The sequence below is a fragment of the Megachile rotundata genome, chromosome 2, assembly GCF_050947335.1.
Source record: "Megachile rotundata isolate GNS110a chromosome 2, iyMegRotu1, whole genome shotgun sequence".
In the NCBI taxonomy this organism is placed as follows: domain Eukaryota; kingdom Metazoa; phylum Arthropoda; class Insecta; order Hymenoptera; family Megachilidae; genus Megachile; species Megachile rotundata.
This window is the reverse complement of record NC_134984.1, coordinates 20,667,619-20,690,448: the sequence shown is the minus strand read 5'-3', so window position 1 is coordinate 20,690,448 and position 22,830 is coordinate 20,667,619. Positions and strand designations below refer to the sequence as shown.

Here is a 22,830-nt window from a genome sequence, read left to right as displayed (position 1 = left end):
TTCCATAAGATCGTTGCATTATTCATTGAATTTAATTATTATTGAGACTACATCCTAAGATGTTTTTAACGATAAATTTCTTGCCGTAATAACAGCTCAATTTCGCATGTACATTACTCATTGTTTATTTTTTATCGACGTTGTGTAATCGCCCTTATTGCATCGTTAAGGAAATGAATGTCTTAATAAACTCTCAAGGTAAAATGTTATGGCTATTACTTACTCTTAGAACCTGTAATTCTGCCTACATTTATTTATAAAACCCCCCCGTAAGAATCTACCAAGAACAGCAAGTCTCAAATAAAATATTTCAACTGTGTTAACAAACTGTTATTAACAAAATAGTGATTGATCAACCTCTCAATTCAGCGTTCGATTACACTAACATTTAACGAACCACTTATGATCTTCACGGCAGGCAACATGCTAATCGCTCGTCTTCTCGAGTGAATATGCAACAGCGAACCGAGTACAAGAACTTTCCCCATGAATAGCTGATGGCCAATAAGTATCTGGTAGAAACGTTTCGTGGTCGAACCGCGAACCCCTCTTAACAGAGGTTGAATTAATAATATTCGGTTTCGCGTTTCCCAAATGGGCGACAGCCGCTTGTATCGGTGATAGCGATAGCCGTAGAACAGCTTGCAACCCCCTGCTACCCTCGATCAGTTACATCTATCCGCGTATAAGAGTGGAGCAACGCTTTTCTTCAGTTTGCGAAGACAACAGCTGCAAGCTCGTTGCAATATTAAGTAGTTTCATATGGAAGACAGAAGAGTGCAACCCCTTAAAAGGGCCACGATCGATCTGACGTACTGCTACCTGGTTCCTCGGTTCCCTTGATCGATGCTGTTTCATCCGTAAATCGATGTGTTTGTGCAGCTGTGGCAAAAATAAACGCTTCATGTAACTGGTGCACTATTTCCAGGAAGCTCAGAGACAACGTTTCACGTCTACAAACAGTGTTCTTTATGGACTCGTAGTTCATAGATGAACTCGAGGAGAATCGATTTTGCTGGTGATTTCTGTAGGGTGGTACGTCCATTGGGTCACGAGCTAATTTTAGGCTTACGTTGTAGATTTTTAGAATTTGGGAATTCGAGATTTGAACTTTGGCAATTTTGGCAATTTTTTGATAGTTTATGGATTTTGTAGTTTGGAATTTTGGGAATTTGGAATTTTAAGAGTTTATGGATTTTGTAGTTTGGAATTTTGGGAATTTGGGATTTTAAGAGTTTAAGGATTTTGGAGTTAGGAATTTTGGGAATTTGGGATTTTAAGAGTTTAAGGATTTTGGAGTTAGGAATTTTGGCAATTTTTTAACAGTTTATGGATTTTGTAGTTTAGAATTTTGGGAATTTGGAATTTTAAGAGTTTAAGGATTTTGAAGTTTAGAATTTTGGGAATTTAGGATTTTAAGAGTTTATGGATTTTGTAGTTTAGAATTTTGGGAATTTGGGATTTTAAGAGTTTAAGGATTTTGTAGTTAGGAATTTTGGGAATTTAGGATATTAAGGGTTTATGGATTTTGTAGTTCAGGAGTTTGGAAGTTTGTGATTTTAAGAATTTAGGACTTCTGGAGTTTACGACTTCGAGAGTTTGGGATTTGCAACCTTAGAAGCTTGAAACTTCAAAATTTTGGAGCTTCAGTTCGCAATTTCGCAGCTTCCATATGTTCGAACATTGGAACTTCGAGGTCCTCAAACTTGGACCTCCATAATTGCAATTTTGCGTCAATATCCTATAATACCTTCGCTTATGTAACACCATCTAAAATCCACTTTCTGGCCCTTATACACAATATCACCCGCCATCAAGCCGTTTTTCAGTCCAGGGCATTTTCATCAAGGCTGAACGCAAGAAAGCAAATTGTTCCAACAATGCAGTAAGATAGCTTCGGTATCGACCACGCATTCTATTCTCGTGCAAATTACCCTAATTCACCAGCAGCCACGATAAGCTTGGTGAAACTAGAATTACAGTGAAAGCAGTTTCGCGAAAACTGTGGATAGAAGAGCGGTTCGCATGATAGGAGGCCACATCGGAGCGAATTAAATAACGATCAGTCAGCGACGAAAGGGGGTTATTCGCTGAAACTCAGTCTGGAATCATGAAAATAACGTCTTAACGGCGTTACGACTCGTCTTGAACAGTTTTACAGATTTCGAGATCGAAGGATTATCCTCGTTTAATGATCGAGTTGATCGTTACGCGTTTCGTCACCGGTGTTTATCGTTCCGGGATACAATTAACGGGTCCGATTTAAACGAGATCGCCGGTGCGCGTGTTTAATGACACGGAACGCCATTACATGGTATAAAACCGTTTGTTTGCACGTAATCATTGCCGCGTGTCTCTTGACGCCGCGCGATTTCGTTGTTTCAGCGGCGCGATGATTTTAATCGCGTCCCCATCGGTTTCGCTGCGTTTGCGGCGAGCTTTCGCTATCGGGAACATGGGAATTTTGTTTCTTCAGCGATTTTAATCTGCGCGGGATTGCCCGCCGGGGGAAATTTAATCGAATGAAATCGATTGGAAACGGACGGAATTCCTTTACTTTATTATTAGCGCGTTTACAGCTGGTTGCCGATTACTGCTGTTATATTCATAATTACTGAATATTATCAATTATATTAATCCCGTATTATATTATATTATTCAATTTGGTAGCGGATTTCAACAGAGGTGTTTGTTAATTTAAACAAATGTTTGTGAATTGTTAAAAAATAATTGCATGATATACGAAGGTTTAAATATTTTTTGCGCTCGAAGATAATTTGACTGTTTACAAGCAGCAACTTTAAAACTTACAAGGAAACATAACATATGAAGAGGTATAAATTGTCTAAAATATTGTAAAAGATTTTAAAAGTAATTTTTAATGAAAATGCTGATTGCCCCTCTTCACAGGAGACCATTTTAAATTATATATCTAATAAACATTGCAACAAACAACAAATTCCAAAAACACGTATCCTCTATTCTTGTCCATAGTTTACGTACACGAAGTTGCAAAAAAATAGAGCAACATTTAATGCAAAAATTTAAACAAAAATGATAAATTTTCAAAATATTATTTAAACAAATAAAGTTTATTGACATTTTTTCACGCACAAAAATTCCCTATTTAAAGACGAACAATTTACAAAAAAAAGAATCCAATTATCTTCTTTAATTCCGGAGATGTTCCTAAAAATATGATTCCAACCCCCAACTTCGAGGGCTACTTTCACCCCTTCAATGTGAACGATGACCGATAAAAAAAAATACGTGTCAAATATTTTCTTGAGAACTATCTTTCACATAAGTTTCATTAAAATCGGTGTGTCGAGGTTCTATATGTTTCCTTGTTAGTTAAAAAGTTAAACGAATTCTTTTGAGGTTATTGAGGTTAATTTTGAGGTTAGGTCTACTAATAATTTCCATTATTTTTTGTTTCTCCACGTTTATACATCACATGTGTCATATTAAAGAATCGGTTAAAAAATACTTGTATCAAATTATTGTATTAAATAAAATGGTGACCGAGTCACTGCTCGAGCGCAAAGGGTTAAAATGGAGGAATAGAATAATACTATTTCCAATAAAGGCTAGTATTAACGTATAACCGTACGGGAATGTATTTCGCAAGAACGAGTCTATCAGGGAGTCTTCAATATCCAGCATTTCCCGCAACTACTCTTCTATTCCTAGTTCCTAGTAACTCCAGTGGGACACCTCCGCAAAAAGGATATGAAAGCGAACTATGAAGTAGACGCGAAAAGAAAGGGAACAGTACCGAGGAAAACAATCAGTCGCGCTTAGCCCGAAGCGAGATCGCGGAAAACAAGGGAGATGAGGAAGCGTACAATCGCGCTTTCTAGCCGCGACTAATTGCGATCGCTAATTTCGCGCCCGTGAAAAGAGGAACAGTGCCAAAAGTGTAGTCTGTACGTGGCGCGGAACGAAAGAAAGAGACACGGATTGCTAGCTCGCGGGGCTGAAGCCTCCCGCGTGGGAGTAAGCCGTGCAGGCCCACGGTACGGTGTGCACGCGTTTGAATAAATTACCGCGCGCTTGTTCCGTGTATAGCACGTGATATATCATGCTAAATCGAGATAAGCGTTGCTCGGAATTATTAACGTGCACGGGCCTTCGGCTTGACGAGCTTAAACCGCGGATGCTTATTGGAAAGTAGAAGGACACTGCGGGGGAGGACAGTTGCGTGATTCGTGACGTCACCCTTTGTTCGAGACTCGAGTTTCTGGCATGTGTCTCGGATGAAATATTTACCTTCCGTTTCCGCTCGGAGACGTTCGCGACAGAGGGTGACGGTAAACTGATGAAGATCGTGTGATTTAATATTTTTTGTCGATATGAAAAAACGTTTCTGCGGTTATGAAGTGTCTTACTACTGTTGTAAAGGTGCTTTATGACGCGTGTCCATTTTCAACGGAGCACTCAACGTATAAACATTATGTGCATTGTTTTATGCAGGTGCTCGTAACTTTTTAGTTCTATACTGTGTTATATGACGGGGTTATAAAACTTGTTGGAAGATGTTAGGAAGAAGACAATGATATTTTTTATTTTATTTGACAAAGTTTGTTATACCTGTAAAAATTAAAGAGATTTCAACCACCACAACTGTGGCTAAACACTTTAGTTGTTATAAAACAATTACTATTAAACCGTGCTTTAAGAATGAACTACTCTTTCTTAATCAAAACCCGGTACCAGCAATAATGGAACCATAAGCGCAGTAAAAAAAAGCATCGATGACTCCAGTCATCATTTATTGTCCCTTTTCTTTCGTTGCCTCCATTGTATTCGCCATTTCCTCCCCATTTTACGTCCTCTTTGTCGCTCGTTCATTCTTTCTTCCCTCTATTCCACCCCCATAAAGGGGTTTCATCCCCATTCTTTTCCCCCACGCTGTCACTTTCCCTTTCCTCCTTTCCCCTATTTTTCGTTTCTTCCACCCCGTCGAGGCGCATCTCCCGAGGGCGACGTAAACCCTCGGACAAATTGCTACGTGTGTTTACGCTAAATCGCCGCTGCAACTTCGCTCCTCGCGATCGAAGACCGCTCGTAAAAGCGCGCGATAAACATCCCGGAGTGGGCTATCGGTGTAAGAGCATTGGCGTAACCGGGGTCCTGGGAGACCCTTCAAATATGAACTTACTCCTTCCTATGTAAAATGCTTCAGATAGCTTGTATTCGAAATTTAGGAAATTCTTAAGTGACTTTGGTACTGAATAGTCCAAGTCCTGAAATTTAAAAATTTTTCATAGTGTACACTTCTGAAGTGTTGAATTTCTTAATCGCCGAATTGCTACATGGTCAAAGTCTTCAATTTCTAAATTTCAGAAGACTTAAATTCCAAGTCAAATCATCCTGATTTTTGAAAATTGAATTCAAATTGTCAGATTCCTAAATTCCCAAACTATCAAAGCTCTAAACTCCCAAATCCTTAAATTTTCGAAATTTTAATATTCCAAATAGTAAAATCACCAAACTCTCAATCTCCAAATTCCCAACTCTCCAAAGTTCCAAATTCCCAAATTCCCAAATTCCCAAATTCCCAAATTCCCAAATCCTCAAATCCCTACATCCCCAAATCCCTACATCCTCAAATCCCTAGATCCCCAAATCCTTACATCCCCAAATCCCTACATCCCCAAATCCTCAAATCCCCAAATCCCTACATCCCGAAATCCCTACATCCCCAAATCCCTACATCCCCAAATCCTCAAATCCCCAAATCCCTACATCCCCAAATCCCTACATCCCCAAATCCTCAAATCCCCAAATTCCCAACTCTCCAAAGTTCCAAATCCCCAAATCCCTACATCCCGAAATCTCTACATCCCCAAATCCCTACATCCCCAAATCCCCAAGTCCCCAAATCCCTACATCCCGAAATCCCTACACCCCCAAATCCCTACATCCCCAAATCCCTACATCCCCAAATCCTCAAATCCCCAAATCCCCAAGTCCCCTAATCCCTACATCCCCAAATCCCTACATCCCCAAATCCCTACATCCCCAAATCCCTACATCCCCAAATCCCTACACCTCCAAATCCCTACGTCCCCAAATCCTTACATCCCCAAGTCCCCAAATTTCCAAATCCCCAAATTTCCAGAAACCACTCACCACCAAAGTTAATGAACATATATTTGTGATAAAAGTTTTGGCTACGCCAATGTGTCAGAGAATTTTGGACGGGTCAACGCTTATCGCGTCACGTGTACATACATTCATCCGGATTAAGACGACCCCAACGTCTTCGTGTTCGATGCTAAACGTCCTCGTGCACGCTTGCTAATCCTTCGCGGGAGGGTAACATTAATTATGGCAAGTAGGAAGCGGGAGATTGTTCCAAGTTGTTCGCGGGCATGTCTACGAGGTGATGGCGATAGCTCGAGAGGGGTTAGCGTAACTGTGGGCTACCAGCGCCTTAATTGTCTTGTGAATATTTTGTAGAGGGAGTTGATTCTCTAGTACCTGCACGATTATGAACTTCCTCTCTTCTTTTATTAGTACACTGAACTTATAGAATTTAATAAAAAACTTGAACAATTATAAACCCTTATGAACTAATTATGAATCTTAATTTAAAATAATATATTCATGTTATTTTAAGAGATTTTATAATAGATGAATATTTCCTAATATTTTATTCATAAGATGTAGATATCGTCTAGGATCCACTCTACCCCGCTTTTAATAAACGCAGACTGTAGTTCACTTAGCTGCTCAAGATACTGCGACCTTGAAAACAGAAGCCATTTTCCTGATGAAAATTCATGTAATAGCTCGTTCCGCGCATTACACTTGTTTTCTAAACACGTCTCCAAACAGATTTACTTGAATTAGTAGATGAAGATGTAGCATCGCAATTCCCAGCTCCCCTTTGTGTTCCATTAAGTAAAAGGCTCCTTGCTAACCCTATTCACCCCTCTGAGAATCACAATTATAAGAACTATCGCAACTAATCACCATACTGGCATACAAATCATGATTAATGCCAGAACAGCCGGAACGTGTAATTCTTTAATTCCAAATGGGGTGGAAAATAAATTAGCATATACTTATAATAAATTCACTCCTATTTTAAATTCGGTGCAAATTGAATTAGGTTAATAATTGCATTTATCACATTTATGTTAGATCATAATATAAAGGAGTATAATACGAGATACTAGAAGCGATTAAAATAAAAATTATTCAATCAAAGGTGGAATTATTTTGTAAGTTTAGATTATAACAGTGACTCTTTCACCATAACAATTCCCATGGAAGCTCATCAATCAAGCAGGTTCATAGACTGGAAGAATCAATACGACTAGAAGCATCGCCACGCGACCAACCATAGAAGTTAATCCGGCGAGCAAAGACGGAGCGGAAACGGATCCCCTCGACGCGATTTATTTACATCGAGGCCGGTATCGGTTTCTTGGACGCGTAACCAACCGATTCGGAAGCTAGTTTACCGTTACACCCTTCCCTATCCGTGGCGAAGACGTCGACAACGCCTGTAACCTCGTTCACCGTGGTTGGATCCGATTTCACGTTCGAGCAGGTCGCCGGTGATCGACCGTCAGAAATCCCATACCTTCCCGCGAGGATCCGCTTCGACGGTGATCTTCGCATCGGTTGCCTTCCAATGCAACCCGACCGGTCCCTTCAATGATATTCATTCGATCTGCGCTGGATCAACCAGCTGCTGGACGAACCTTACAATCCGGCTCGATAACCTGTTAAACTTGCATCTTAATTCCAAATTTGATCAAATACGATATTTGTATGTTATACTTTTTGCATTTAATTCAATTGCATTTACTTTGAAGCATACGAAAAGACATGGAGGCGTTCGACGGTCTTTCAAGACCTGAATATTCGTCACCGCTTATCTGTCATAACGTAATGAAGGTTATTTTAGAACCCTGTCACTGATCATAGATCGTAAGTGTTTATATAATAAGTGCAATTTATTATCAAGTTCTGGAAGATCAGGTCTGAGAAGATAGTGTAAGTGTGACTCTTAGATGCATCCCCAAACATTGGCAATTTTAGAAAATCACTCACTCGAGCCGAAACTACTCATTTCGTACACACTAGTTAATTTCACGGTTGCAGAAGTTCCACTTGAAATCCCCACAGTTCACGAACGTTCCACTATCAAAGTCGAAAGCGGGATCCCACCCCCGTCGGTCGAAAGGTTTCCGTAACCCGACGATTCGTTCGAAGTTGACTACCACCACCCCCGAAGGAACAACTAGTAAATAAGACAATCGAGCGGAAGTGGCCGGCGCACGCGAAAGAACGAGCACGCGTCTGATCTGTTCTAACCGGAAGGAGGACCGGCATTCGCGGAGGAAGGCGCAGCCTCCGGCGGCACGAGCACTCGGTTAGCACCGCCGGCAGCATAGTTGCCACCACCACCACCCCCGACGACAAGGGGATGAAGAAGAGCGACGCTATCGAAGCGAGACGTGTATATATGTATATATAGAGGTGCGCGCACGTCGGCAAGTTCAGTCGTCTACCGCGTGCCGAGCCGCGAGCATCGTGCGCTGGCAACCCTCACTGCCGAGAACAACCCACCCCCTTGTCTGCTTTCGTTTCGCCACCGGCACACGGTCACGTGTCCCTCGCTCATCCCCGTTGCACGCTCGAGCGGAAGTGCAGCCGACCGAGTGCACCGGCCCATCGCGTGGATCCGTCATGTAATTTAGAGCTGCGAACAATTAACGACCCGGTGTCCTTTCGTCCGATTGTTTCGAATTTTTTTTTCCTTTCTCTCTTTTTTTCACCAGATTTTTCCATCGTTTTTTTTCGTCCATTTTTGTAAAGCTTGTTTAGTGCCCATCGTGCGGATCACGGATGTAATTAACGACTCGGTGTCCTTCCGTTCGGCTGTTTCAATTTTTTTTTTTTTTGGAGGGAGTTTACGTAGTTTTTTTTCCCCGAAAGTTTTAGTGCGGATCAGGAATGTAATTTACAGCTGAAAACAATTAGCGATCTCGTATTTTTGCATTCGATTGTTCCGAACTTTCTGCGAGGATTTTTTCATTATTTTTTTCTGGAGTTTCGTGCACATCGGATGTAATTTACAGCTGCGAATTATTACGGTGTCTTTTCATTAGGTTGTTTCCAACTATTTTTCCATCGCTTTATTTTTTTCCGATTCACTACCGTGCAAGGTATAATTTACAGCTGCGAATAATTAACGACTGATACCTCTTCAGGGCTTTTTTTTCTCCAAATTTGTCCAGTGCCCGCCGTGAGCAGAGGTGTAATTTACAGCACGAACAATTAACAGCTCGATGTTACCCTGTTCGATCGTTTCGAATTTTTTGTGCAATTTTATTATTTGCTGTTTCCATAAATTTTGTTTAGTACGAATGAATCATGTAATTTAGTAGAACCGATTTTATTAACGATAGTGTCGTTGTTTCGAGTATTTTATTCTTTTTATTTGTTTCCAAACGAAAAATATATGGGGGTTGTTAGTTCAAGATGAAGAGATTGGCATGGATTACGGTACGTGATTTTGGCGCGCGTTTCGAATGACCGGAAGTTAAGGTGATCGATCCTCTGCTTCGTTCGTCGGTGGTTGAATGCAAAGGGTTCAGTGAGATGTGAGCCGAGGATGGAGCTGAAAACCAGCATACTGCTTCTGGCGCTTCTACGCTTAGCCAGCACCCTCGAGAGTAAGAATCACTAATTTATATTCTAAAGGGAGACTTTATTTACAGCACATTAATTTCTTAATCAGTAATTTGTCATGTTTAACAATGAGTTTGCCATACGATTTTTATTTTTAACTGCACCAATTCACTCACACTACAAAAATCTTTTTTCTTCTCTACACACATATAAATAATTATATAATAAATAAGCGAAAATATGAATTAAGATCTTCCGACAACGGTGACGTTACATTTTCGCGGATTTAATCTGCATCGAATTACCTGTACTTTAATTGTTATGCTTTGGGTATGTTTACAACTATCGAGTTGTACGCATGTATGTATTATTCATGAAAGGGTTCAGGATACCTATCACAAAATCTTCGTAGTTCAAGTTGTAAAATCGATGTTCGTGCTTCGGAAACTTGGGATCAAACAAGATTTCCTTCGATGCATGCAGAAGAGGCTGCCCAACAGACTTCGGCCGTTCGATTGTTGCGGATGTTAATGTTTGCTTGGCGGCGAACTTTTGGCGCGTTTGCATTGTGTTCCCTGAAACTTCGTTACATATCTTGATCCAAACAGATAGCAAAGATTTATTAAACCTGTCCTCTGTAAATAATTCTAAATTCCATTCACATAAAATTGTTCTTGCAAAGTAATTGTAATTAACAATCGTTATCTTGTTACTTCGAATATAAGCAGTGAATAATGAACATTATTTATTACCGTAAAAACTGTCGGACGCGAACATAAAACACATGGAGATAGCAGAATAAAAACATTTGCCGGTAATCAAAATTAATACATGGCAAATGCAAACGAAACGACAACTTATATCCGCCATATGCACAATTAATCATATTCTGAAAGGCATAATGGAAATACTCCACTCGCGTTGAATCACCAACCAAACATTATGGAACAACCGACAACACGAAGTGCACGACCGATGCACGAAGTAGTCATCCCCTTAACTCCAATGTGCATAGATATATTTTGAAGCAGGGCTTCTCAAACTTTCGCATATCGACACTCACTCGCAATTCCGTACTTTTCAAAGTTACAATGTTCGAAAATTCTGAAGTCTCAAGGTCCCTCAATCTACCAAATACAAACTCTGAAAGTCTGGAAGCCTCAAAGTGGCAGACTTCCAAATTGCCAAATCTTAAACTTTCAAACTTCGAAAGTCCCAAAGTCCTAAACTATCAAATCCCTAAATATGAAACTTTAAAACCCCTAAAGTCCCAAAGTCCCAGGCAAGTTCTCAAAATCGCAAAGTTTCCTACCTTCAAAGTTTCGACCACCAAAATAACAAAACTTCAAACCTCCAAAGTCCCAAAGTCCCGAACTATCAAATCCCTAAATATGAAACTTTAAAATCCCTAAAGCCCTAAAATCCCAAAGTCTCAAACTATCAAATCCCTAAATATGAAACTTTAAAACCCCTAAAGCCCTAAAGTCCCAAAGTTCCAAACAGGCAAATTCTCAAAATCGCAAAGTTTCCTACCTTCAAAGTTTCAACCACTAAAATGACAAAACTTCAAATTTCCAAAGTCCCAAATCCCATAATCGAAAAAATTGCAATCCCAAAAGTTGCATTGAGAATCTCTGCAGCGAAGTGCAACGGAGGCCACACCGAAGGGGTTAAAAGTGGCCGGTACACGAAAAGTTTAGAGCTCCGGTCTGCGAGTGTCCCGTAACGTTCGGGCAGCCCCTGCTCTACGCGGATAAATCCGCGGGGCGAATTTACGCGTGCAGCTTGATATTCTACAAAGCCTCGGTCTCGAAATCGTGACATGTTTTCCCGCGAGCGTGACAGCGTTGGTAATCGTCGGTCGGTTTACTGCTTGGAGTCAAACAAGAGACGCGATCGCCCGGTCGTGCAGGGCAATAAAGTTCCCTGGTGACTTAGCGAACACAGAGAAAAACGAGCGAACGAGAGACAAGAGAAGGGTAGAGATCGAGCGCACGCCAAGTGTAAAGACTAAGAGATCTCCTAAGCGAGCGAATCTCGCTGACTGATACACGACGTAAAACCCCGTACGCGTCGTTAAACCCGGCTTTACCGTTTCCATCGCGCGACGTCTAAATATACCGTGGCCGAGTCGAGAGTCTCGTCCGAGCGATCGGACGGCATCGTTCGGCTTGTTAACGCGGTTACGATCATCACCGAGAAGAACTGTTGGCAAGTGCGCCTCGTTTCGCCGGCTGAATTAACCCTTTGCACTCGAGATGCACGATCTTTATCGAACTGACATCTTAACGGGACCGAACAAACGTGCCTGTTTCTGAAAACTGATTTAGAAAGTATGGAGGAAGCGTAAATCCTCTCCGGCCTCGAAACACTCGTGAAATTTAATGAGCTATAGATGCACAATATTTGGAGATTCCCTGGTAACGCGTGGGCAATTTGTTGCGATAAGCTGGCCCTGACTTTTAGTGCGACACTGCGTAACTAGTAGTAATACAGGCTGATTTAACGGGGTGGTTTTTGTTCTCTTATGAATGATTGCTTTTAAAAAACTGATGTTGTCATGGTTCAGTGACATATTACATATTACCATGTAATCACATATGTTCTTCGATGTAAATGCAATAATTTAAATTACTGTGATGGAAAATACAAGTTATCGATTGTACGACCGTATTCCTATTAATAAACAGGTACTCGGGGCTATCTAATTTCATTCTAAAAATAAGTCTGACAATAAGTTCTGCACCTCTGTCTTTACATTCTCATATCGAATTCACTTTCTTCGCTTCCATTGTTTTCGCACCACGCGCTGAAACACGGTGATCGGCAAATTATAGGTTGCAGGAAACTTCGCCTTGTCGCAATTAGACTAAACCGAGGGTATAATCTAGTTAAAAAGTTTTGTAACACTTGAAATTCGACAAGTTGTTAACCGTGGGTCAAGTAAAAAAAAAATCAGAGAACGTCAAGATTGTAGATTGCGAAATTCCTGAGTCCTCGAATGGCAGTATATTTCATCTGTAGAGTCTTCTGGACACAGCTCACGCCCAGAAGCCTCAAACAGTATTAACTGTAACTGTGTTAAGCATATTAAACGCCGCCCTAACCGGAATACCAATTGAAACATCCAGAGCTTCATTCGGCAAACATAGGGCCAAGTATCTCCCATCCGAGTAGCTTAAATGAAACGTAACGTACCGTGAATCTCGTTGGCCGCTTTCAGACACGAAGGAGGAGGAGGATGCCGACGAAGACGACGAGGAGAATTATCCGGTGGACGACTACGACTACGGCGACTACGAAACCGCGACCATAACCAGCGATACCGATCTTATCGCCGGTGGTTCTTTGCCGATTTTCCTCGCGGAGCCCGTCGACACGTTCGTGGTGAAAGGGAGGCCCGCGACCCTTCACTGCCGAGCAGCTCAGGCTCTTCAGGTACGTAGGACCTCGAATAAACCCCCGAGACAATCGCGCAGATCCAAAGCGCCTCGACGACGCACTTCTCGCGTTCCAATTTCTCCGCTGTAATTGAGCAACAGCTTCGCTCGTTGACTGACGAAAAAAAAAGTGGCACGCCAAGATGGCCGGCGTTTGAAACTCGGTTCTTTCCGCGAGCTGCAATTAGCGAGAGATGCGTCGTGAAATTCAGGAACAAAGACGGCAAGAAACAAAGTGCGATGGCTTTTTGGCCCTGCTACGTTCCACACGTTCGCGACACGGAATCCAGCCCGTCAACCCCGTCATTTTCCTCTCCAACCTTATTACCCACTCGAAGCAACAAGCCCCGCGTGGACACGTAGTTTCTGGGGCTTTTCACGCGTCGCTAATTACCCAACCCTTGGTAGCTCGCGTTGGCACGATTGCAGGTGTATTTTCGCTGCAACGGTGACCGGGCTGAACGGTCGCAGCAGCAGGATTTTGTCGACCCTCAGACCGGAACGAGGGTCGTCGAGGTCGAGTTGAACGTGACGAGGAACGAGGTCGAGGAGTACTTTGGTAGGGAGAGGTTCAAGTGCGAGTGCGTGGCATGGTCGGGACCAGGTCAGATTCGAGGGCAACCCGTCACGGTTGAGGTCGCTTGTAAGTACAGAACACTCCAATCTCTTCTCTCGCCTGTCTTCCCGTCCCTTTTCGCAATCCTTCGCGCATATTCGATCCGTAGATCTCGCAAAAACGGCTGCTGTATCGATAAAACCCTACTGCAATATTTAGAATTTAAGTTTCTAAATTTATGAAAATTTGAAGGGTCGTGGAAAATTCCTGAATTCCGAATACGTTGATCAACATCGAGCCATTATCGAGGTGTGACTTTAACCTCCCGACACGTTTTCGCATGAAAAGCAGAGAGCGCACCATGGCTCGATTAAAAAGGGCGTCACCATCGAATAATAAGCACCATAATTTCGATTGTACCGCGAAAAAGAGGGGAACCTCGGAGCGTGGAAACGAATTAACGCGCGATTGTACCGTGGGGGTTGCGAAAGCAGGATTTAGCGGGGGTGGTCGAGCAGAGAAAACGGCCGGGAGCAACTGGCACCTGGAATCGGTCATAAAACGTAACTTCATTAACCCGATTAGCGCGAGCCGACTCTCGAACAGGGCTTTTCGAGATACCCGCCGCGAAATTCACTCTGGTAAGCTCGCTGTCGACGAGGGTTAGTCCGAGGGTAGCGCGGGGTTGTTCGCTTGTTTTCGTCGGATATTTCGTGACGCGTAAACCGAGGCCGAAAATCTAATCGATATTCTATTGCAACGCAAACACCTGTGAATACAGAATCGGTGAACTCCCTTTTTCTCGTTTTTCTTCCCTTTTTTTTTCATTTTTGCCAGGCAAACTCGTGTATCGGCACCATGCAAATTGGAATGGTAACCTGTGAACCGCGTATTCCAGCCGCATGACAATGTGCCTCGACTTTCGGTCCCCCCAATCTTTGTCGACGTGCTGTTTTCGTTGGGAAATTCGAAACGATCGTGTCGACGCTGATTCGCGATAAGAATAGAATATTTTTCGGAAATACGATTGATTTGGGGAGACGGATGGTGACAAACTTTACGATTGAACGTAGGAAAAAATTCTTCCATGAAATATTGTCACAAACGATATCTTCATACATATATTATTAAATAAAACTTGCTCAAAGTCTCTAAAATTATTTTGACAATCGAATATTTCACAATGTCTTCGTAAAATTTCGAATCAATGAGCGAATCGTAGCCGTAAGGGTGTCGTGAAATGAGCGCGAGATTAATTCGCGAATTCGCGAAGTTTTCTGAAAAGGATCGCGAATCGTGCCCCGTGGCAGTGCAATACGGTGACGACAACGATGTTCCGTATCGCGGCGATCGATACCGCGTATTCAATTTCGAAAGCACGTCCGTTTCCTGTTTGCGCGCAAATACGAATTTAATTCTGCATCCTGTTTGTCTCGCGTGTTTGCGCGTCGAGCCACACCGCGACGCGTCCCGTCTGAATGAATATTGCTCTTTCGGCTCCTGCGCGCGGTGGAACTTCCGTTCGCAGACTTCCGCGGGAACAATTTCTGCTCCCATTTTGTACCCTCAGAAGAGAGTAGCATGAATAGAATTCTCGACGGCGACGGGGGATGAGTCGAGAGGAAACTTTGAGAAACGGCACTGCTTTACGGTTTGAAAACCTCATCCCCGACTTCGGTAAAATTAGTTGACAATGTGTAATATATCAAAAATTTAATATCGTAGACGAGAATGTAAATTAGCTATCCGTAAGTCCGCGCTAAGCTTAATTCCTTTTCATTTACGCGAATTAAAAGTTACGAATGTTTTTTAATCAAAGCTGCGGAACGAGACCGACGTTCCAATTTTCGCGGACGTTAACCAACAACGCGGAGTATTATCGTAGAACGCATCCGGAAGATCCGCCTGCAGCAAAGCATTAATTAAACGTAATGATTCAGCACGGAGCCGGAAAATCCGCGGGAACGAGGCACAAACGGTCGTTCCATTTACCTACACGCGCTGCTAGACTCAGCCAACAGAGTTCCAACGATGATCAAGATGCCTCAATAAACGTAACGCGACTGTGCCGTATCTAATCGTTCATATTCTCCATTCACTAGCCGTATTAAAAAGCAACGTCCCAACGGTGCACGCAATGTGTGCATCGGGGTCAAAGGGTAGTCTAGACGACTCTAGTCGGAAGAATGTTAACCGGGCGCATCGTGGTGCACCGTTGCTTACCATTCCTCGCGAGCGATATAAAAGGCAGCCATTTTTCCGTGTATCCACGGCACACCGAATAATATAGCATGGTCGTGTAGCCGGACGAATAGCCGGGCCACCCTTCTCGTGGCCACGGATCGGGTAAAATCTTTTTCTGCCTTTCCTGCCGACAGCGCCGCTCGAGTGCAGCATAGACGCGGCTCATGAAAGCGGCCCTGCATTTATACGCGCGCTCTAATATCGCTGAGTGCCCTACTCCCTTGCTCTCTGCCGTTGTTACCTACCCCTATTCCTGGTTACACTCTGTCTCGTCGACCTCTCGTGCCTCGTATTTCCGGCGAATATTAAAAAAGCCCACCGTGGACCACCCGGCGCAGACCTGAAGAAGCACTTCCTGTCGCCGCCGTACTCGCTGTCCGTCGAGGCGGGCCGCAACGCCGAGCTGCGTTGCACGCCGCCGCTCGGGGTGCCGTCGCCGAAAGTCTACTGGTTGAAGAACGGTTCACCCCTCGGGACGATCAACGGCTCGACGCCACCTTCGTCCGGACCCGACAGCATCCCAAACGAGGTGTCATCCTCTGGCAGCTTCCTGCGGACCGCCGACGGACACCTGATACTGGGGGAGGCCGAGCTCAGGCACCAAGGGAATTACTCCTGCGTTGCTGAGAACATAGCTGCGAGGCGGGTCAGTGAACCGGCCGTGCTGACGGTTTACGGTGAGATCTCTCGTTGAATTCCGTGAGACCGCTCGCCCATGAATATTGCATCGGTCGTCCGCCTACGGCGTTACCGTAATTAGACACGGTGATCGCGTATCGGTGATAATTAGCCGTAATGTATTTTTTATATTGTCGAGAGCCGTCCGTTGCGTGGAACGGAACTTTGCTACACAATGGCAGAATCGGTAATGTCCTGTTGCGTGGGAGATTCAAGGTTCAGGGACTGATTGAGAAATTGATAGTATAGGTAGAAGCGGCGTTAGAAGGTTACGTGGCTTTTCTCGATAGCTTCGTTCGGGTACTTGAGTCTTCGACGCTGTTACAGCGATTATATGGTCGATGATGCGTAGGTCTTTTGCGCGCTGAAGTTCATGGGCATGTACGCTTCGAAACCCATTCTTACTCTATCGACAGTCGTTCGCGTTAAATCAGCAATTACTGATCGTGTACCAGTTTCGAAGAAATATAGAACAGACGTAGAATACGGTAATTTAATTCAATGTCCGTGAGAGTCCGAAAGGTACTCAATTTACCACTTTCTCGTCACTTCTCCCTACCTACCTGTAACACTCTCCTCGCTATAAATTCCCAGTGAACGGCGGGTGGTCTTCGTGGTCTGGATGGTCGGACTGCAGCACCCGTTGCGGCCGCGGTGTACAAAAGAGGACACGAACCTGCACGAACCCGGTGCCCATCAATGGAGGTCAAACCTGTCCAGGTCCAGCTACGCAGAGGGTGGAATGCAATCCTTCCTGCCCCGGTAAGCTGTCCAGCAGTCATCCAATTATAAAACAATTAAACGACAAAGAACACGTTCAGACTGAACTAGTCGCAGGTCCGAAGGAGACACCGGTTCCTCGTGTCACCGAGGAACGCATCAAAGACGAGACACTTTGTAAAGCGGTACATTGTATCGCAGATGTAACCGTTACTGATGGGACTAGCGGAGTCCGATAACCGAGATTTAATCGGGATTTTCAAGTTCACCCGTTGCTTTCAGCGGTCGACGGCAGATGGTCAAGCTGGTCCTCTTGGTCCGCATGCGGTCCCGATTGTTCCAGAGTAAGGAGGAGATCCTGCAACGACCCCCCGGCGAGCAATGGTGGTCGTCCCTGTCAAGGCAAGGACGTCATCGTCGAGTCTTGTTCCGCGGATCGATGTAATGGTGAGCTCCAGCTGGGCCCGTTGCCTCATTTTTTCTGCCTTTTTCTCCTTGTTCCCGGTGACTGGAGCCAGCTCGACGGCGGACAATTTATTACGAGCGAACGGGCTTCCTTTCTCCCGCGTCGCGTACGATGATCGTTGCCCGCGGTTCGAACACCAGCCCGATACGATTTAAATTAATAATGACTCGCAGAAAGGTCTCGATCATTTGTTAACTAGTCGGGCCACAAAGACGAATAGTGCAACGTAATCTCGTTCGATTAAACCGACCACGGGACGAGCGGAGTGTCTCTCGCTGTTGAGCGAAACGTCGTCGAGGTTAGATTAAGTTTTCGAGGATAGATCGTTAGATGGAACGGGCGAGATTAAACGCTGCACGTTCAGCTTGTTAACGTGCCAGATAAAGCAGCCGTGTTCCGCGTACTCCGTAAAATCACGTTTGCTCGAGTAAGTCACTTTATTTCTCCGTGCCGTTGCATGCAGCTCTCGGACAGGACGGACCTCGAGTATTCAAGGAAGGTAAATGCACCAGAAATGTCCCGTTTGAGGGAAGATAGTTTGCAACTCTGTTTGTCTGGTCGTAGCAACCAGAGCGATCGATCACAGAAACATACTGGCGCTGTGGATCACCCTGAGTCTGGCTGCCATCATTCTGGCCCTGACGACCATCTTCTTCGTTCGATTGATGCGTCGCAAGGAAAGAATGGAGGCTCTGTACGGTGTCGCGAGGTTAGACTTTCGTCACCCGAGCGATCTGGCGAAATCGGTCGTCTCGAAGAACGACCGTTCGGTCGTGTCCGTGGACAGGCGTCTGGAGCAGGTGATAGACGAATCGAACGCCGCTAGAATGTCTAGGTAAACGACCCTCGAGGAATTAAGCCCCGATCGATCCTTGTCCCCCGTTGAAAGTCTCTCTGACGATACGCAGATCTTGCTCGGAGCACCACTACGACGTTCCGCAACTTTCCTTGCCCTCGACGACCCGGCCATCACCCAGTTCGTCCGTGGCCAGATCATCGTGCAGAAACTCTCAGCGCGGTAGAGGCCTATCGGACAACGAGGAAGGTCGATCGTCTCGTAAGCGATAATCCTTATAGCTCTGACCCTTGCTCGGACAAGGGATAGCTCACTCGTGCGGTCCTCAGGTTCCACGTATCAGGCGAATCCGGAGAGCACCAACGAGGACGACGACGATCACGACGAGGACGACGAGGACAAGAAGATCAGAGAAGACGACAGGAATCACGAGGACGCCGGTGGTTTTATCGTCAGAGCAGTGGTCGACGATCAAGGAGCTCTCCTGGTGGTTCCCGAGGTCGGAGTCTCCATGTCTGTACCGGAAGGAGCTATTCCTCGCGGACGACGACACAGTCTGCACTTGGCAGTCCTCGGGGACGACGCTCTGAGACCCGGCCTGCCTCCTGGCTTGACCTTATTGTCGGCGGTGGTGGCGTGCGGGCCGAGCGGTATCGACCTGGTGAAACCGGTGATCTTACAGTTCGAACACTGTGCCGAGCTCAGAACGGGGAACTGGGAATTGAGTCTCTGGTCCACGGACCTCGACTTCGACACTCATTCCAACAATTCGAGCAACTCGTCCACCAGTTCCAATGTCACTTCTACGACGATGTGGCGCAAAATCCTGACGTTGGGTGGAGAGCCTATCAATCTTCCCGGGCAACCTTTCGCCCAGCTCGATCATTCTGGAGTGTTCCTGGTCACCGAGACACCCAACGTGTTCGCGGTAGCAGGAGAGAACTCTGCGGTAGCGCCAGGATTGGCAGTTAAGAGGATCTGCCTAGCGGTTTTCTTGTCAAGAGAGAGGGATCACATCCGGTGTCATCTGATGGAGGATACAAAGGCAGCTTTCAAACTCGTTCTGGAACAGGTTGGTTACCAAGTTGCACCAAAGGATTCGATCGATTGATCATCTTATTTCGTTATCTTGTTCAGGAGCGTCGATTAGGAGGCACCCGCATCGACCATGGAACTCTGGGCTTCAGAGCAGGTGGCTCTCCGTTGCGCATCGACCTGGAGGATAGAGAAAGCGGGTTCGTAGAACGTCAGGAGGTCCCTCATCGTCGTATCTGGTCGTCCACGCGGACGAGCGTAAGGAGATACTTCAGGATCGAAAAGACTGTCGGCGAAGTGAGACTCAGCTTCGAGCTACGGGCCTGTCAATGCGGTTTCGAGGAGCAAACCTTGTTCCTGAGAATCGACCTGGATCTGATGAAGAGAAACGGTTCCAATGGAAAGAGGACCACTAAGACTGAGTCATCGGTCATTTTGCGTGGGAAGAACTCGACCAGGTCAACCGAATCGGTCGTTCCCAGACCGTTCAGGTAACACCCGTACTTATTATTAAATATCTAACTGTTTAATCTATGTACAATTTTGTTAAAGATTTTCCAAGACGCTGAGGAAACAGTTGTGTCAGTGTCTGGACCCACCAAGCGCACGAGGAAACGATTGGAGAATGTTAGCACAAAGACTTCAAGTCGATAGGTGAGTTTGCGTGAACGTCAAGACGAAGTTTATATTAATTACGCATTTTGTCGCAGATATGTCGATTATTTCGCGACCAAAGCAAGTCCAACGGAGCACATACTGGACCTGTGGGAGGCGAAACACCAGGAGGCTACGGCTCTAGCCGATCTTCTGAATCATTTAAGACTGATGGGACGCGTGGACGCCGCCAACGTCCTGGAAAGTCGTCTGGGTCCATGGATCTGAGACGCCAGTCGTCACTGCCATTCCATCGTTCACAGTTTTGCATATGTTTTGTACATACATATAAATTTATATCAAGCCTAAGAAGGATCGATGTAGAAGCACGTTGCGGAGAGCGCAACGACCGTGTTTGTACATAAAGTTCGTTTATAGCAAACATCGTCTTTCCTAATTATTTCGTCACGCCTTCCTTCATAACCGCTCATAATAAATTAGCTTCACACCCTCGATTAACTTCGAGAACGACCCTATTGTGCCCATATCGAATCTCCGATTTTCTGGATACCCCAATAGAGGCCCGTTAAAGCTGTAATGGGTTTCCAAGCATCTGTTCGGAGATAGCCATCATCGTCTTTCGAATATCGTGCCCTCGGCATAGATCCTCCCACTGAAAGGACGATAATCGGGCGCGTGGAGGCCGAACGTAGAATCCCAGCCGTTCGGTTCTCGTCCATCGACGACCCTCGCAACAGTTTCGCGAACAATGCGAGCAGCCTCTCGACAGGAAGAACGGAAGTTGCAAATGACGTTCGCTGGGCCAATTTGCACCTGAATGCCGGGGGGTGGCCGCGTTCCTTGAACCGATCCGGCGTAGCCGGTGCCAGCAGAATGCTGTCGCGAGTGCATTTAGTCGAGCATTTGGCTGCCATTCGAATGGATCGTATCGCGATGCGGGCATTTCAGGTAGGCTCCTAGGTATCGCGTCCAAGAGCAAGGATGCGTGGGATGCTCGAAACAATGGGCATTATCCGACTAAACATGGGAATGGGGGTCCTGGGATTCTGGCAGGCTTCGAGGAGCTATAGGTATGCGTAGGATGCCAGCCCTCATATAGGTATGCATGTATCCCTTTACCTCCCCATCGATGTTGCTCGCCGCTTTGGCCTCTTCCTCCCTCCCCGGTTCCTCTTCGGAGGATCGGCCGGGTGGCTACAGAGGGATGGGATAGCATTTAATCACAGGAGCCCGCTGCTGGTAATTCCGTTGGACAATGGCTGTTGACCTGCGTCGCTAGGGATGCCGTACCGGTCACCCTTTCGCGCCGATACCGTGGATACGTCCTCTTTGTCGATCACTCGATAACAGCTAGATATCGGCTTTTCCTTTTCCCTTTTTTTCGACGGTTGAACGAAACTGATGAATCTGCTCGCGAAAGGAAGCTCGATCAATCGTGTCAAACGCCGTGACACCCGAGAGTCGATCGGAAACGTAATAAAAGTCAAACTGCGATCGCGTACCATATAGTTATTCGAAGATATAAGTTAAATGTCCTGCGGGGACATCGCGAATCATCTGTCTTACCGCGAACGCTCTGCACCGACCCTTCGAGATTGTATCTTCTCGGAAAGCGTGCAAACTTCAATTAAACACGACGCACCGTTGTCGGGTAATACGAGGGATGCATAATACAATTTCCAACGCGAAACTGACCCATTATTCTCGCGCGACCGCCATCAATCTCTCGAAGATTAGTCTGTCCTATCAAACCGTTGGAAAACGAAGAAAATAGCGATTTCTGATCATAGCCACTCGGTACCGATAACGTCACCGTAACGACGCGGTTATTGCCACGTTGTTCAACCGCATCGTATATGCATAATCCACGTCAGAGTCGCATAAATTCCAGCTCCAGAACCGTATTAATTTCCCGACTAATCGCGATTGGGATCTACAGGCAATTACGAGAAGGATAGGCCAATCAGATCGGCGGGCGCCGCTACGCTCGCTTCCGTTAACGCGGAAGCTCCGGTCACGCACACGCAACGCCACCGCAACCCTCTGCCACCCCGTCTGCCTCGCAACCCCCTTGTACGACGCGTACAAAACCGGCAGACAACGCGAGGGTGCCCCCAGCCGGGTTGCCTTTATGAATCGTCCAGAGATATCGCGATCGAACCGTGTGGAAATCGATCTGACGCCGCGCCGACTCGCCGATTCATGGCGAATAAATAGCGCAAGTAATTGCTCGGCCATGCGTGAATAATGCATTGACGAGCGTCGAATGACTCCTCAGCCGATGGTTAGACAACGAATCGCGTCGGTAATTGTCGTAACCGAAGCAATAATTGCTTCGTTATGCAGGTACCGGCCGTGCCTTCATGAATGACGATGACTGATCGCGAGTTTTTACTTCCCCTTTGATTTGCATTGACGTTTGCGACGTGCTTTGTATACCGCCGTCTGTGATTTACGAACTAGTTTAAAATTCCTATCGCTTTTCCATTTGTCTTTTTATTTTTCTTTTGTTAGAATCAAATGCGTGGACGTTTTTTATTTGTAAACCTTCGCCTTCGAAAATTATGGCTACAGATTTTCCAGTGTAATGTTTTTGAGATGCTGGATTTGGGATTAATTTTTT

General features: G+C 45.3%; 1 protein-coding gene across 6 annotated transcripts; it reads left to right on the top strand.

Moving 5' to 3' along the window:
• Positions 1-8,526: 8,526 nt before the first annotated feature.
• LOC100881331 (netrin receptor UNC5C) lies at positions 8,527-20,628 on the top strand. Of its 6 annotated transcripts, none has more exons than XM_076539708.1 (14): positions 8,527-8,714; positions 9,502-9,701; positions 12,881-13,095; positions 13,527-13,740; positions 16,236-16,574; positions 17,170-17,337; positions 17,578-17,742; positions 18,225-18,260; positions 18,326-18,596; positions 18,670-18,818; positions 18,887-19,629; positions 19,695-20,083; positions 20,145-20,246; positions 20,303-20,628. In XM_076539708.1, the coding sequence occupies exons 2-14, from the start codon at positions 9,641-9,643 to the stop codon at positions 20,472-20,474; spliced, it is 3,024 nt and encodes a 1,007-aa protein (XP_076395823.1). In that variant the 5' UTR covers positions 8,527-8,714; positions 9,502-9,640; the 3' UTR covers positions 20,475-20,628. The 6 variants fall into 6 exon arrangements, with proteins under 6 accessions (XP_076395823.1, XP_076395816.1, XP_076395818.1 ...); XM_076539701.1 differs by having other exon boundaries at positions 16,212-16,574; XM_076539703.1 differs by having other exon boundaries at positions 13,506-13,740.
• The last annotated feature ends 2,202 nt before the right edge of the window (positions 20,629-22,830 follow it).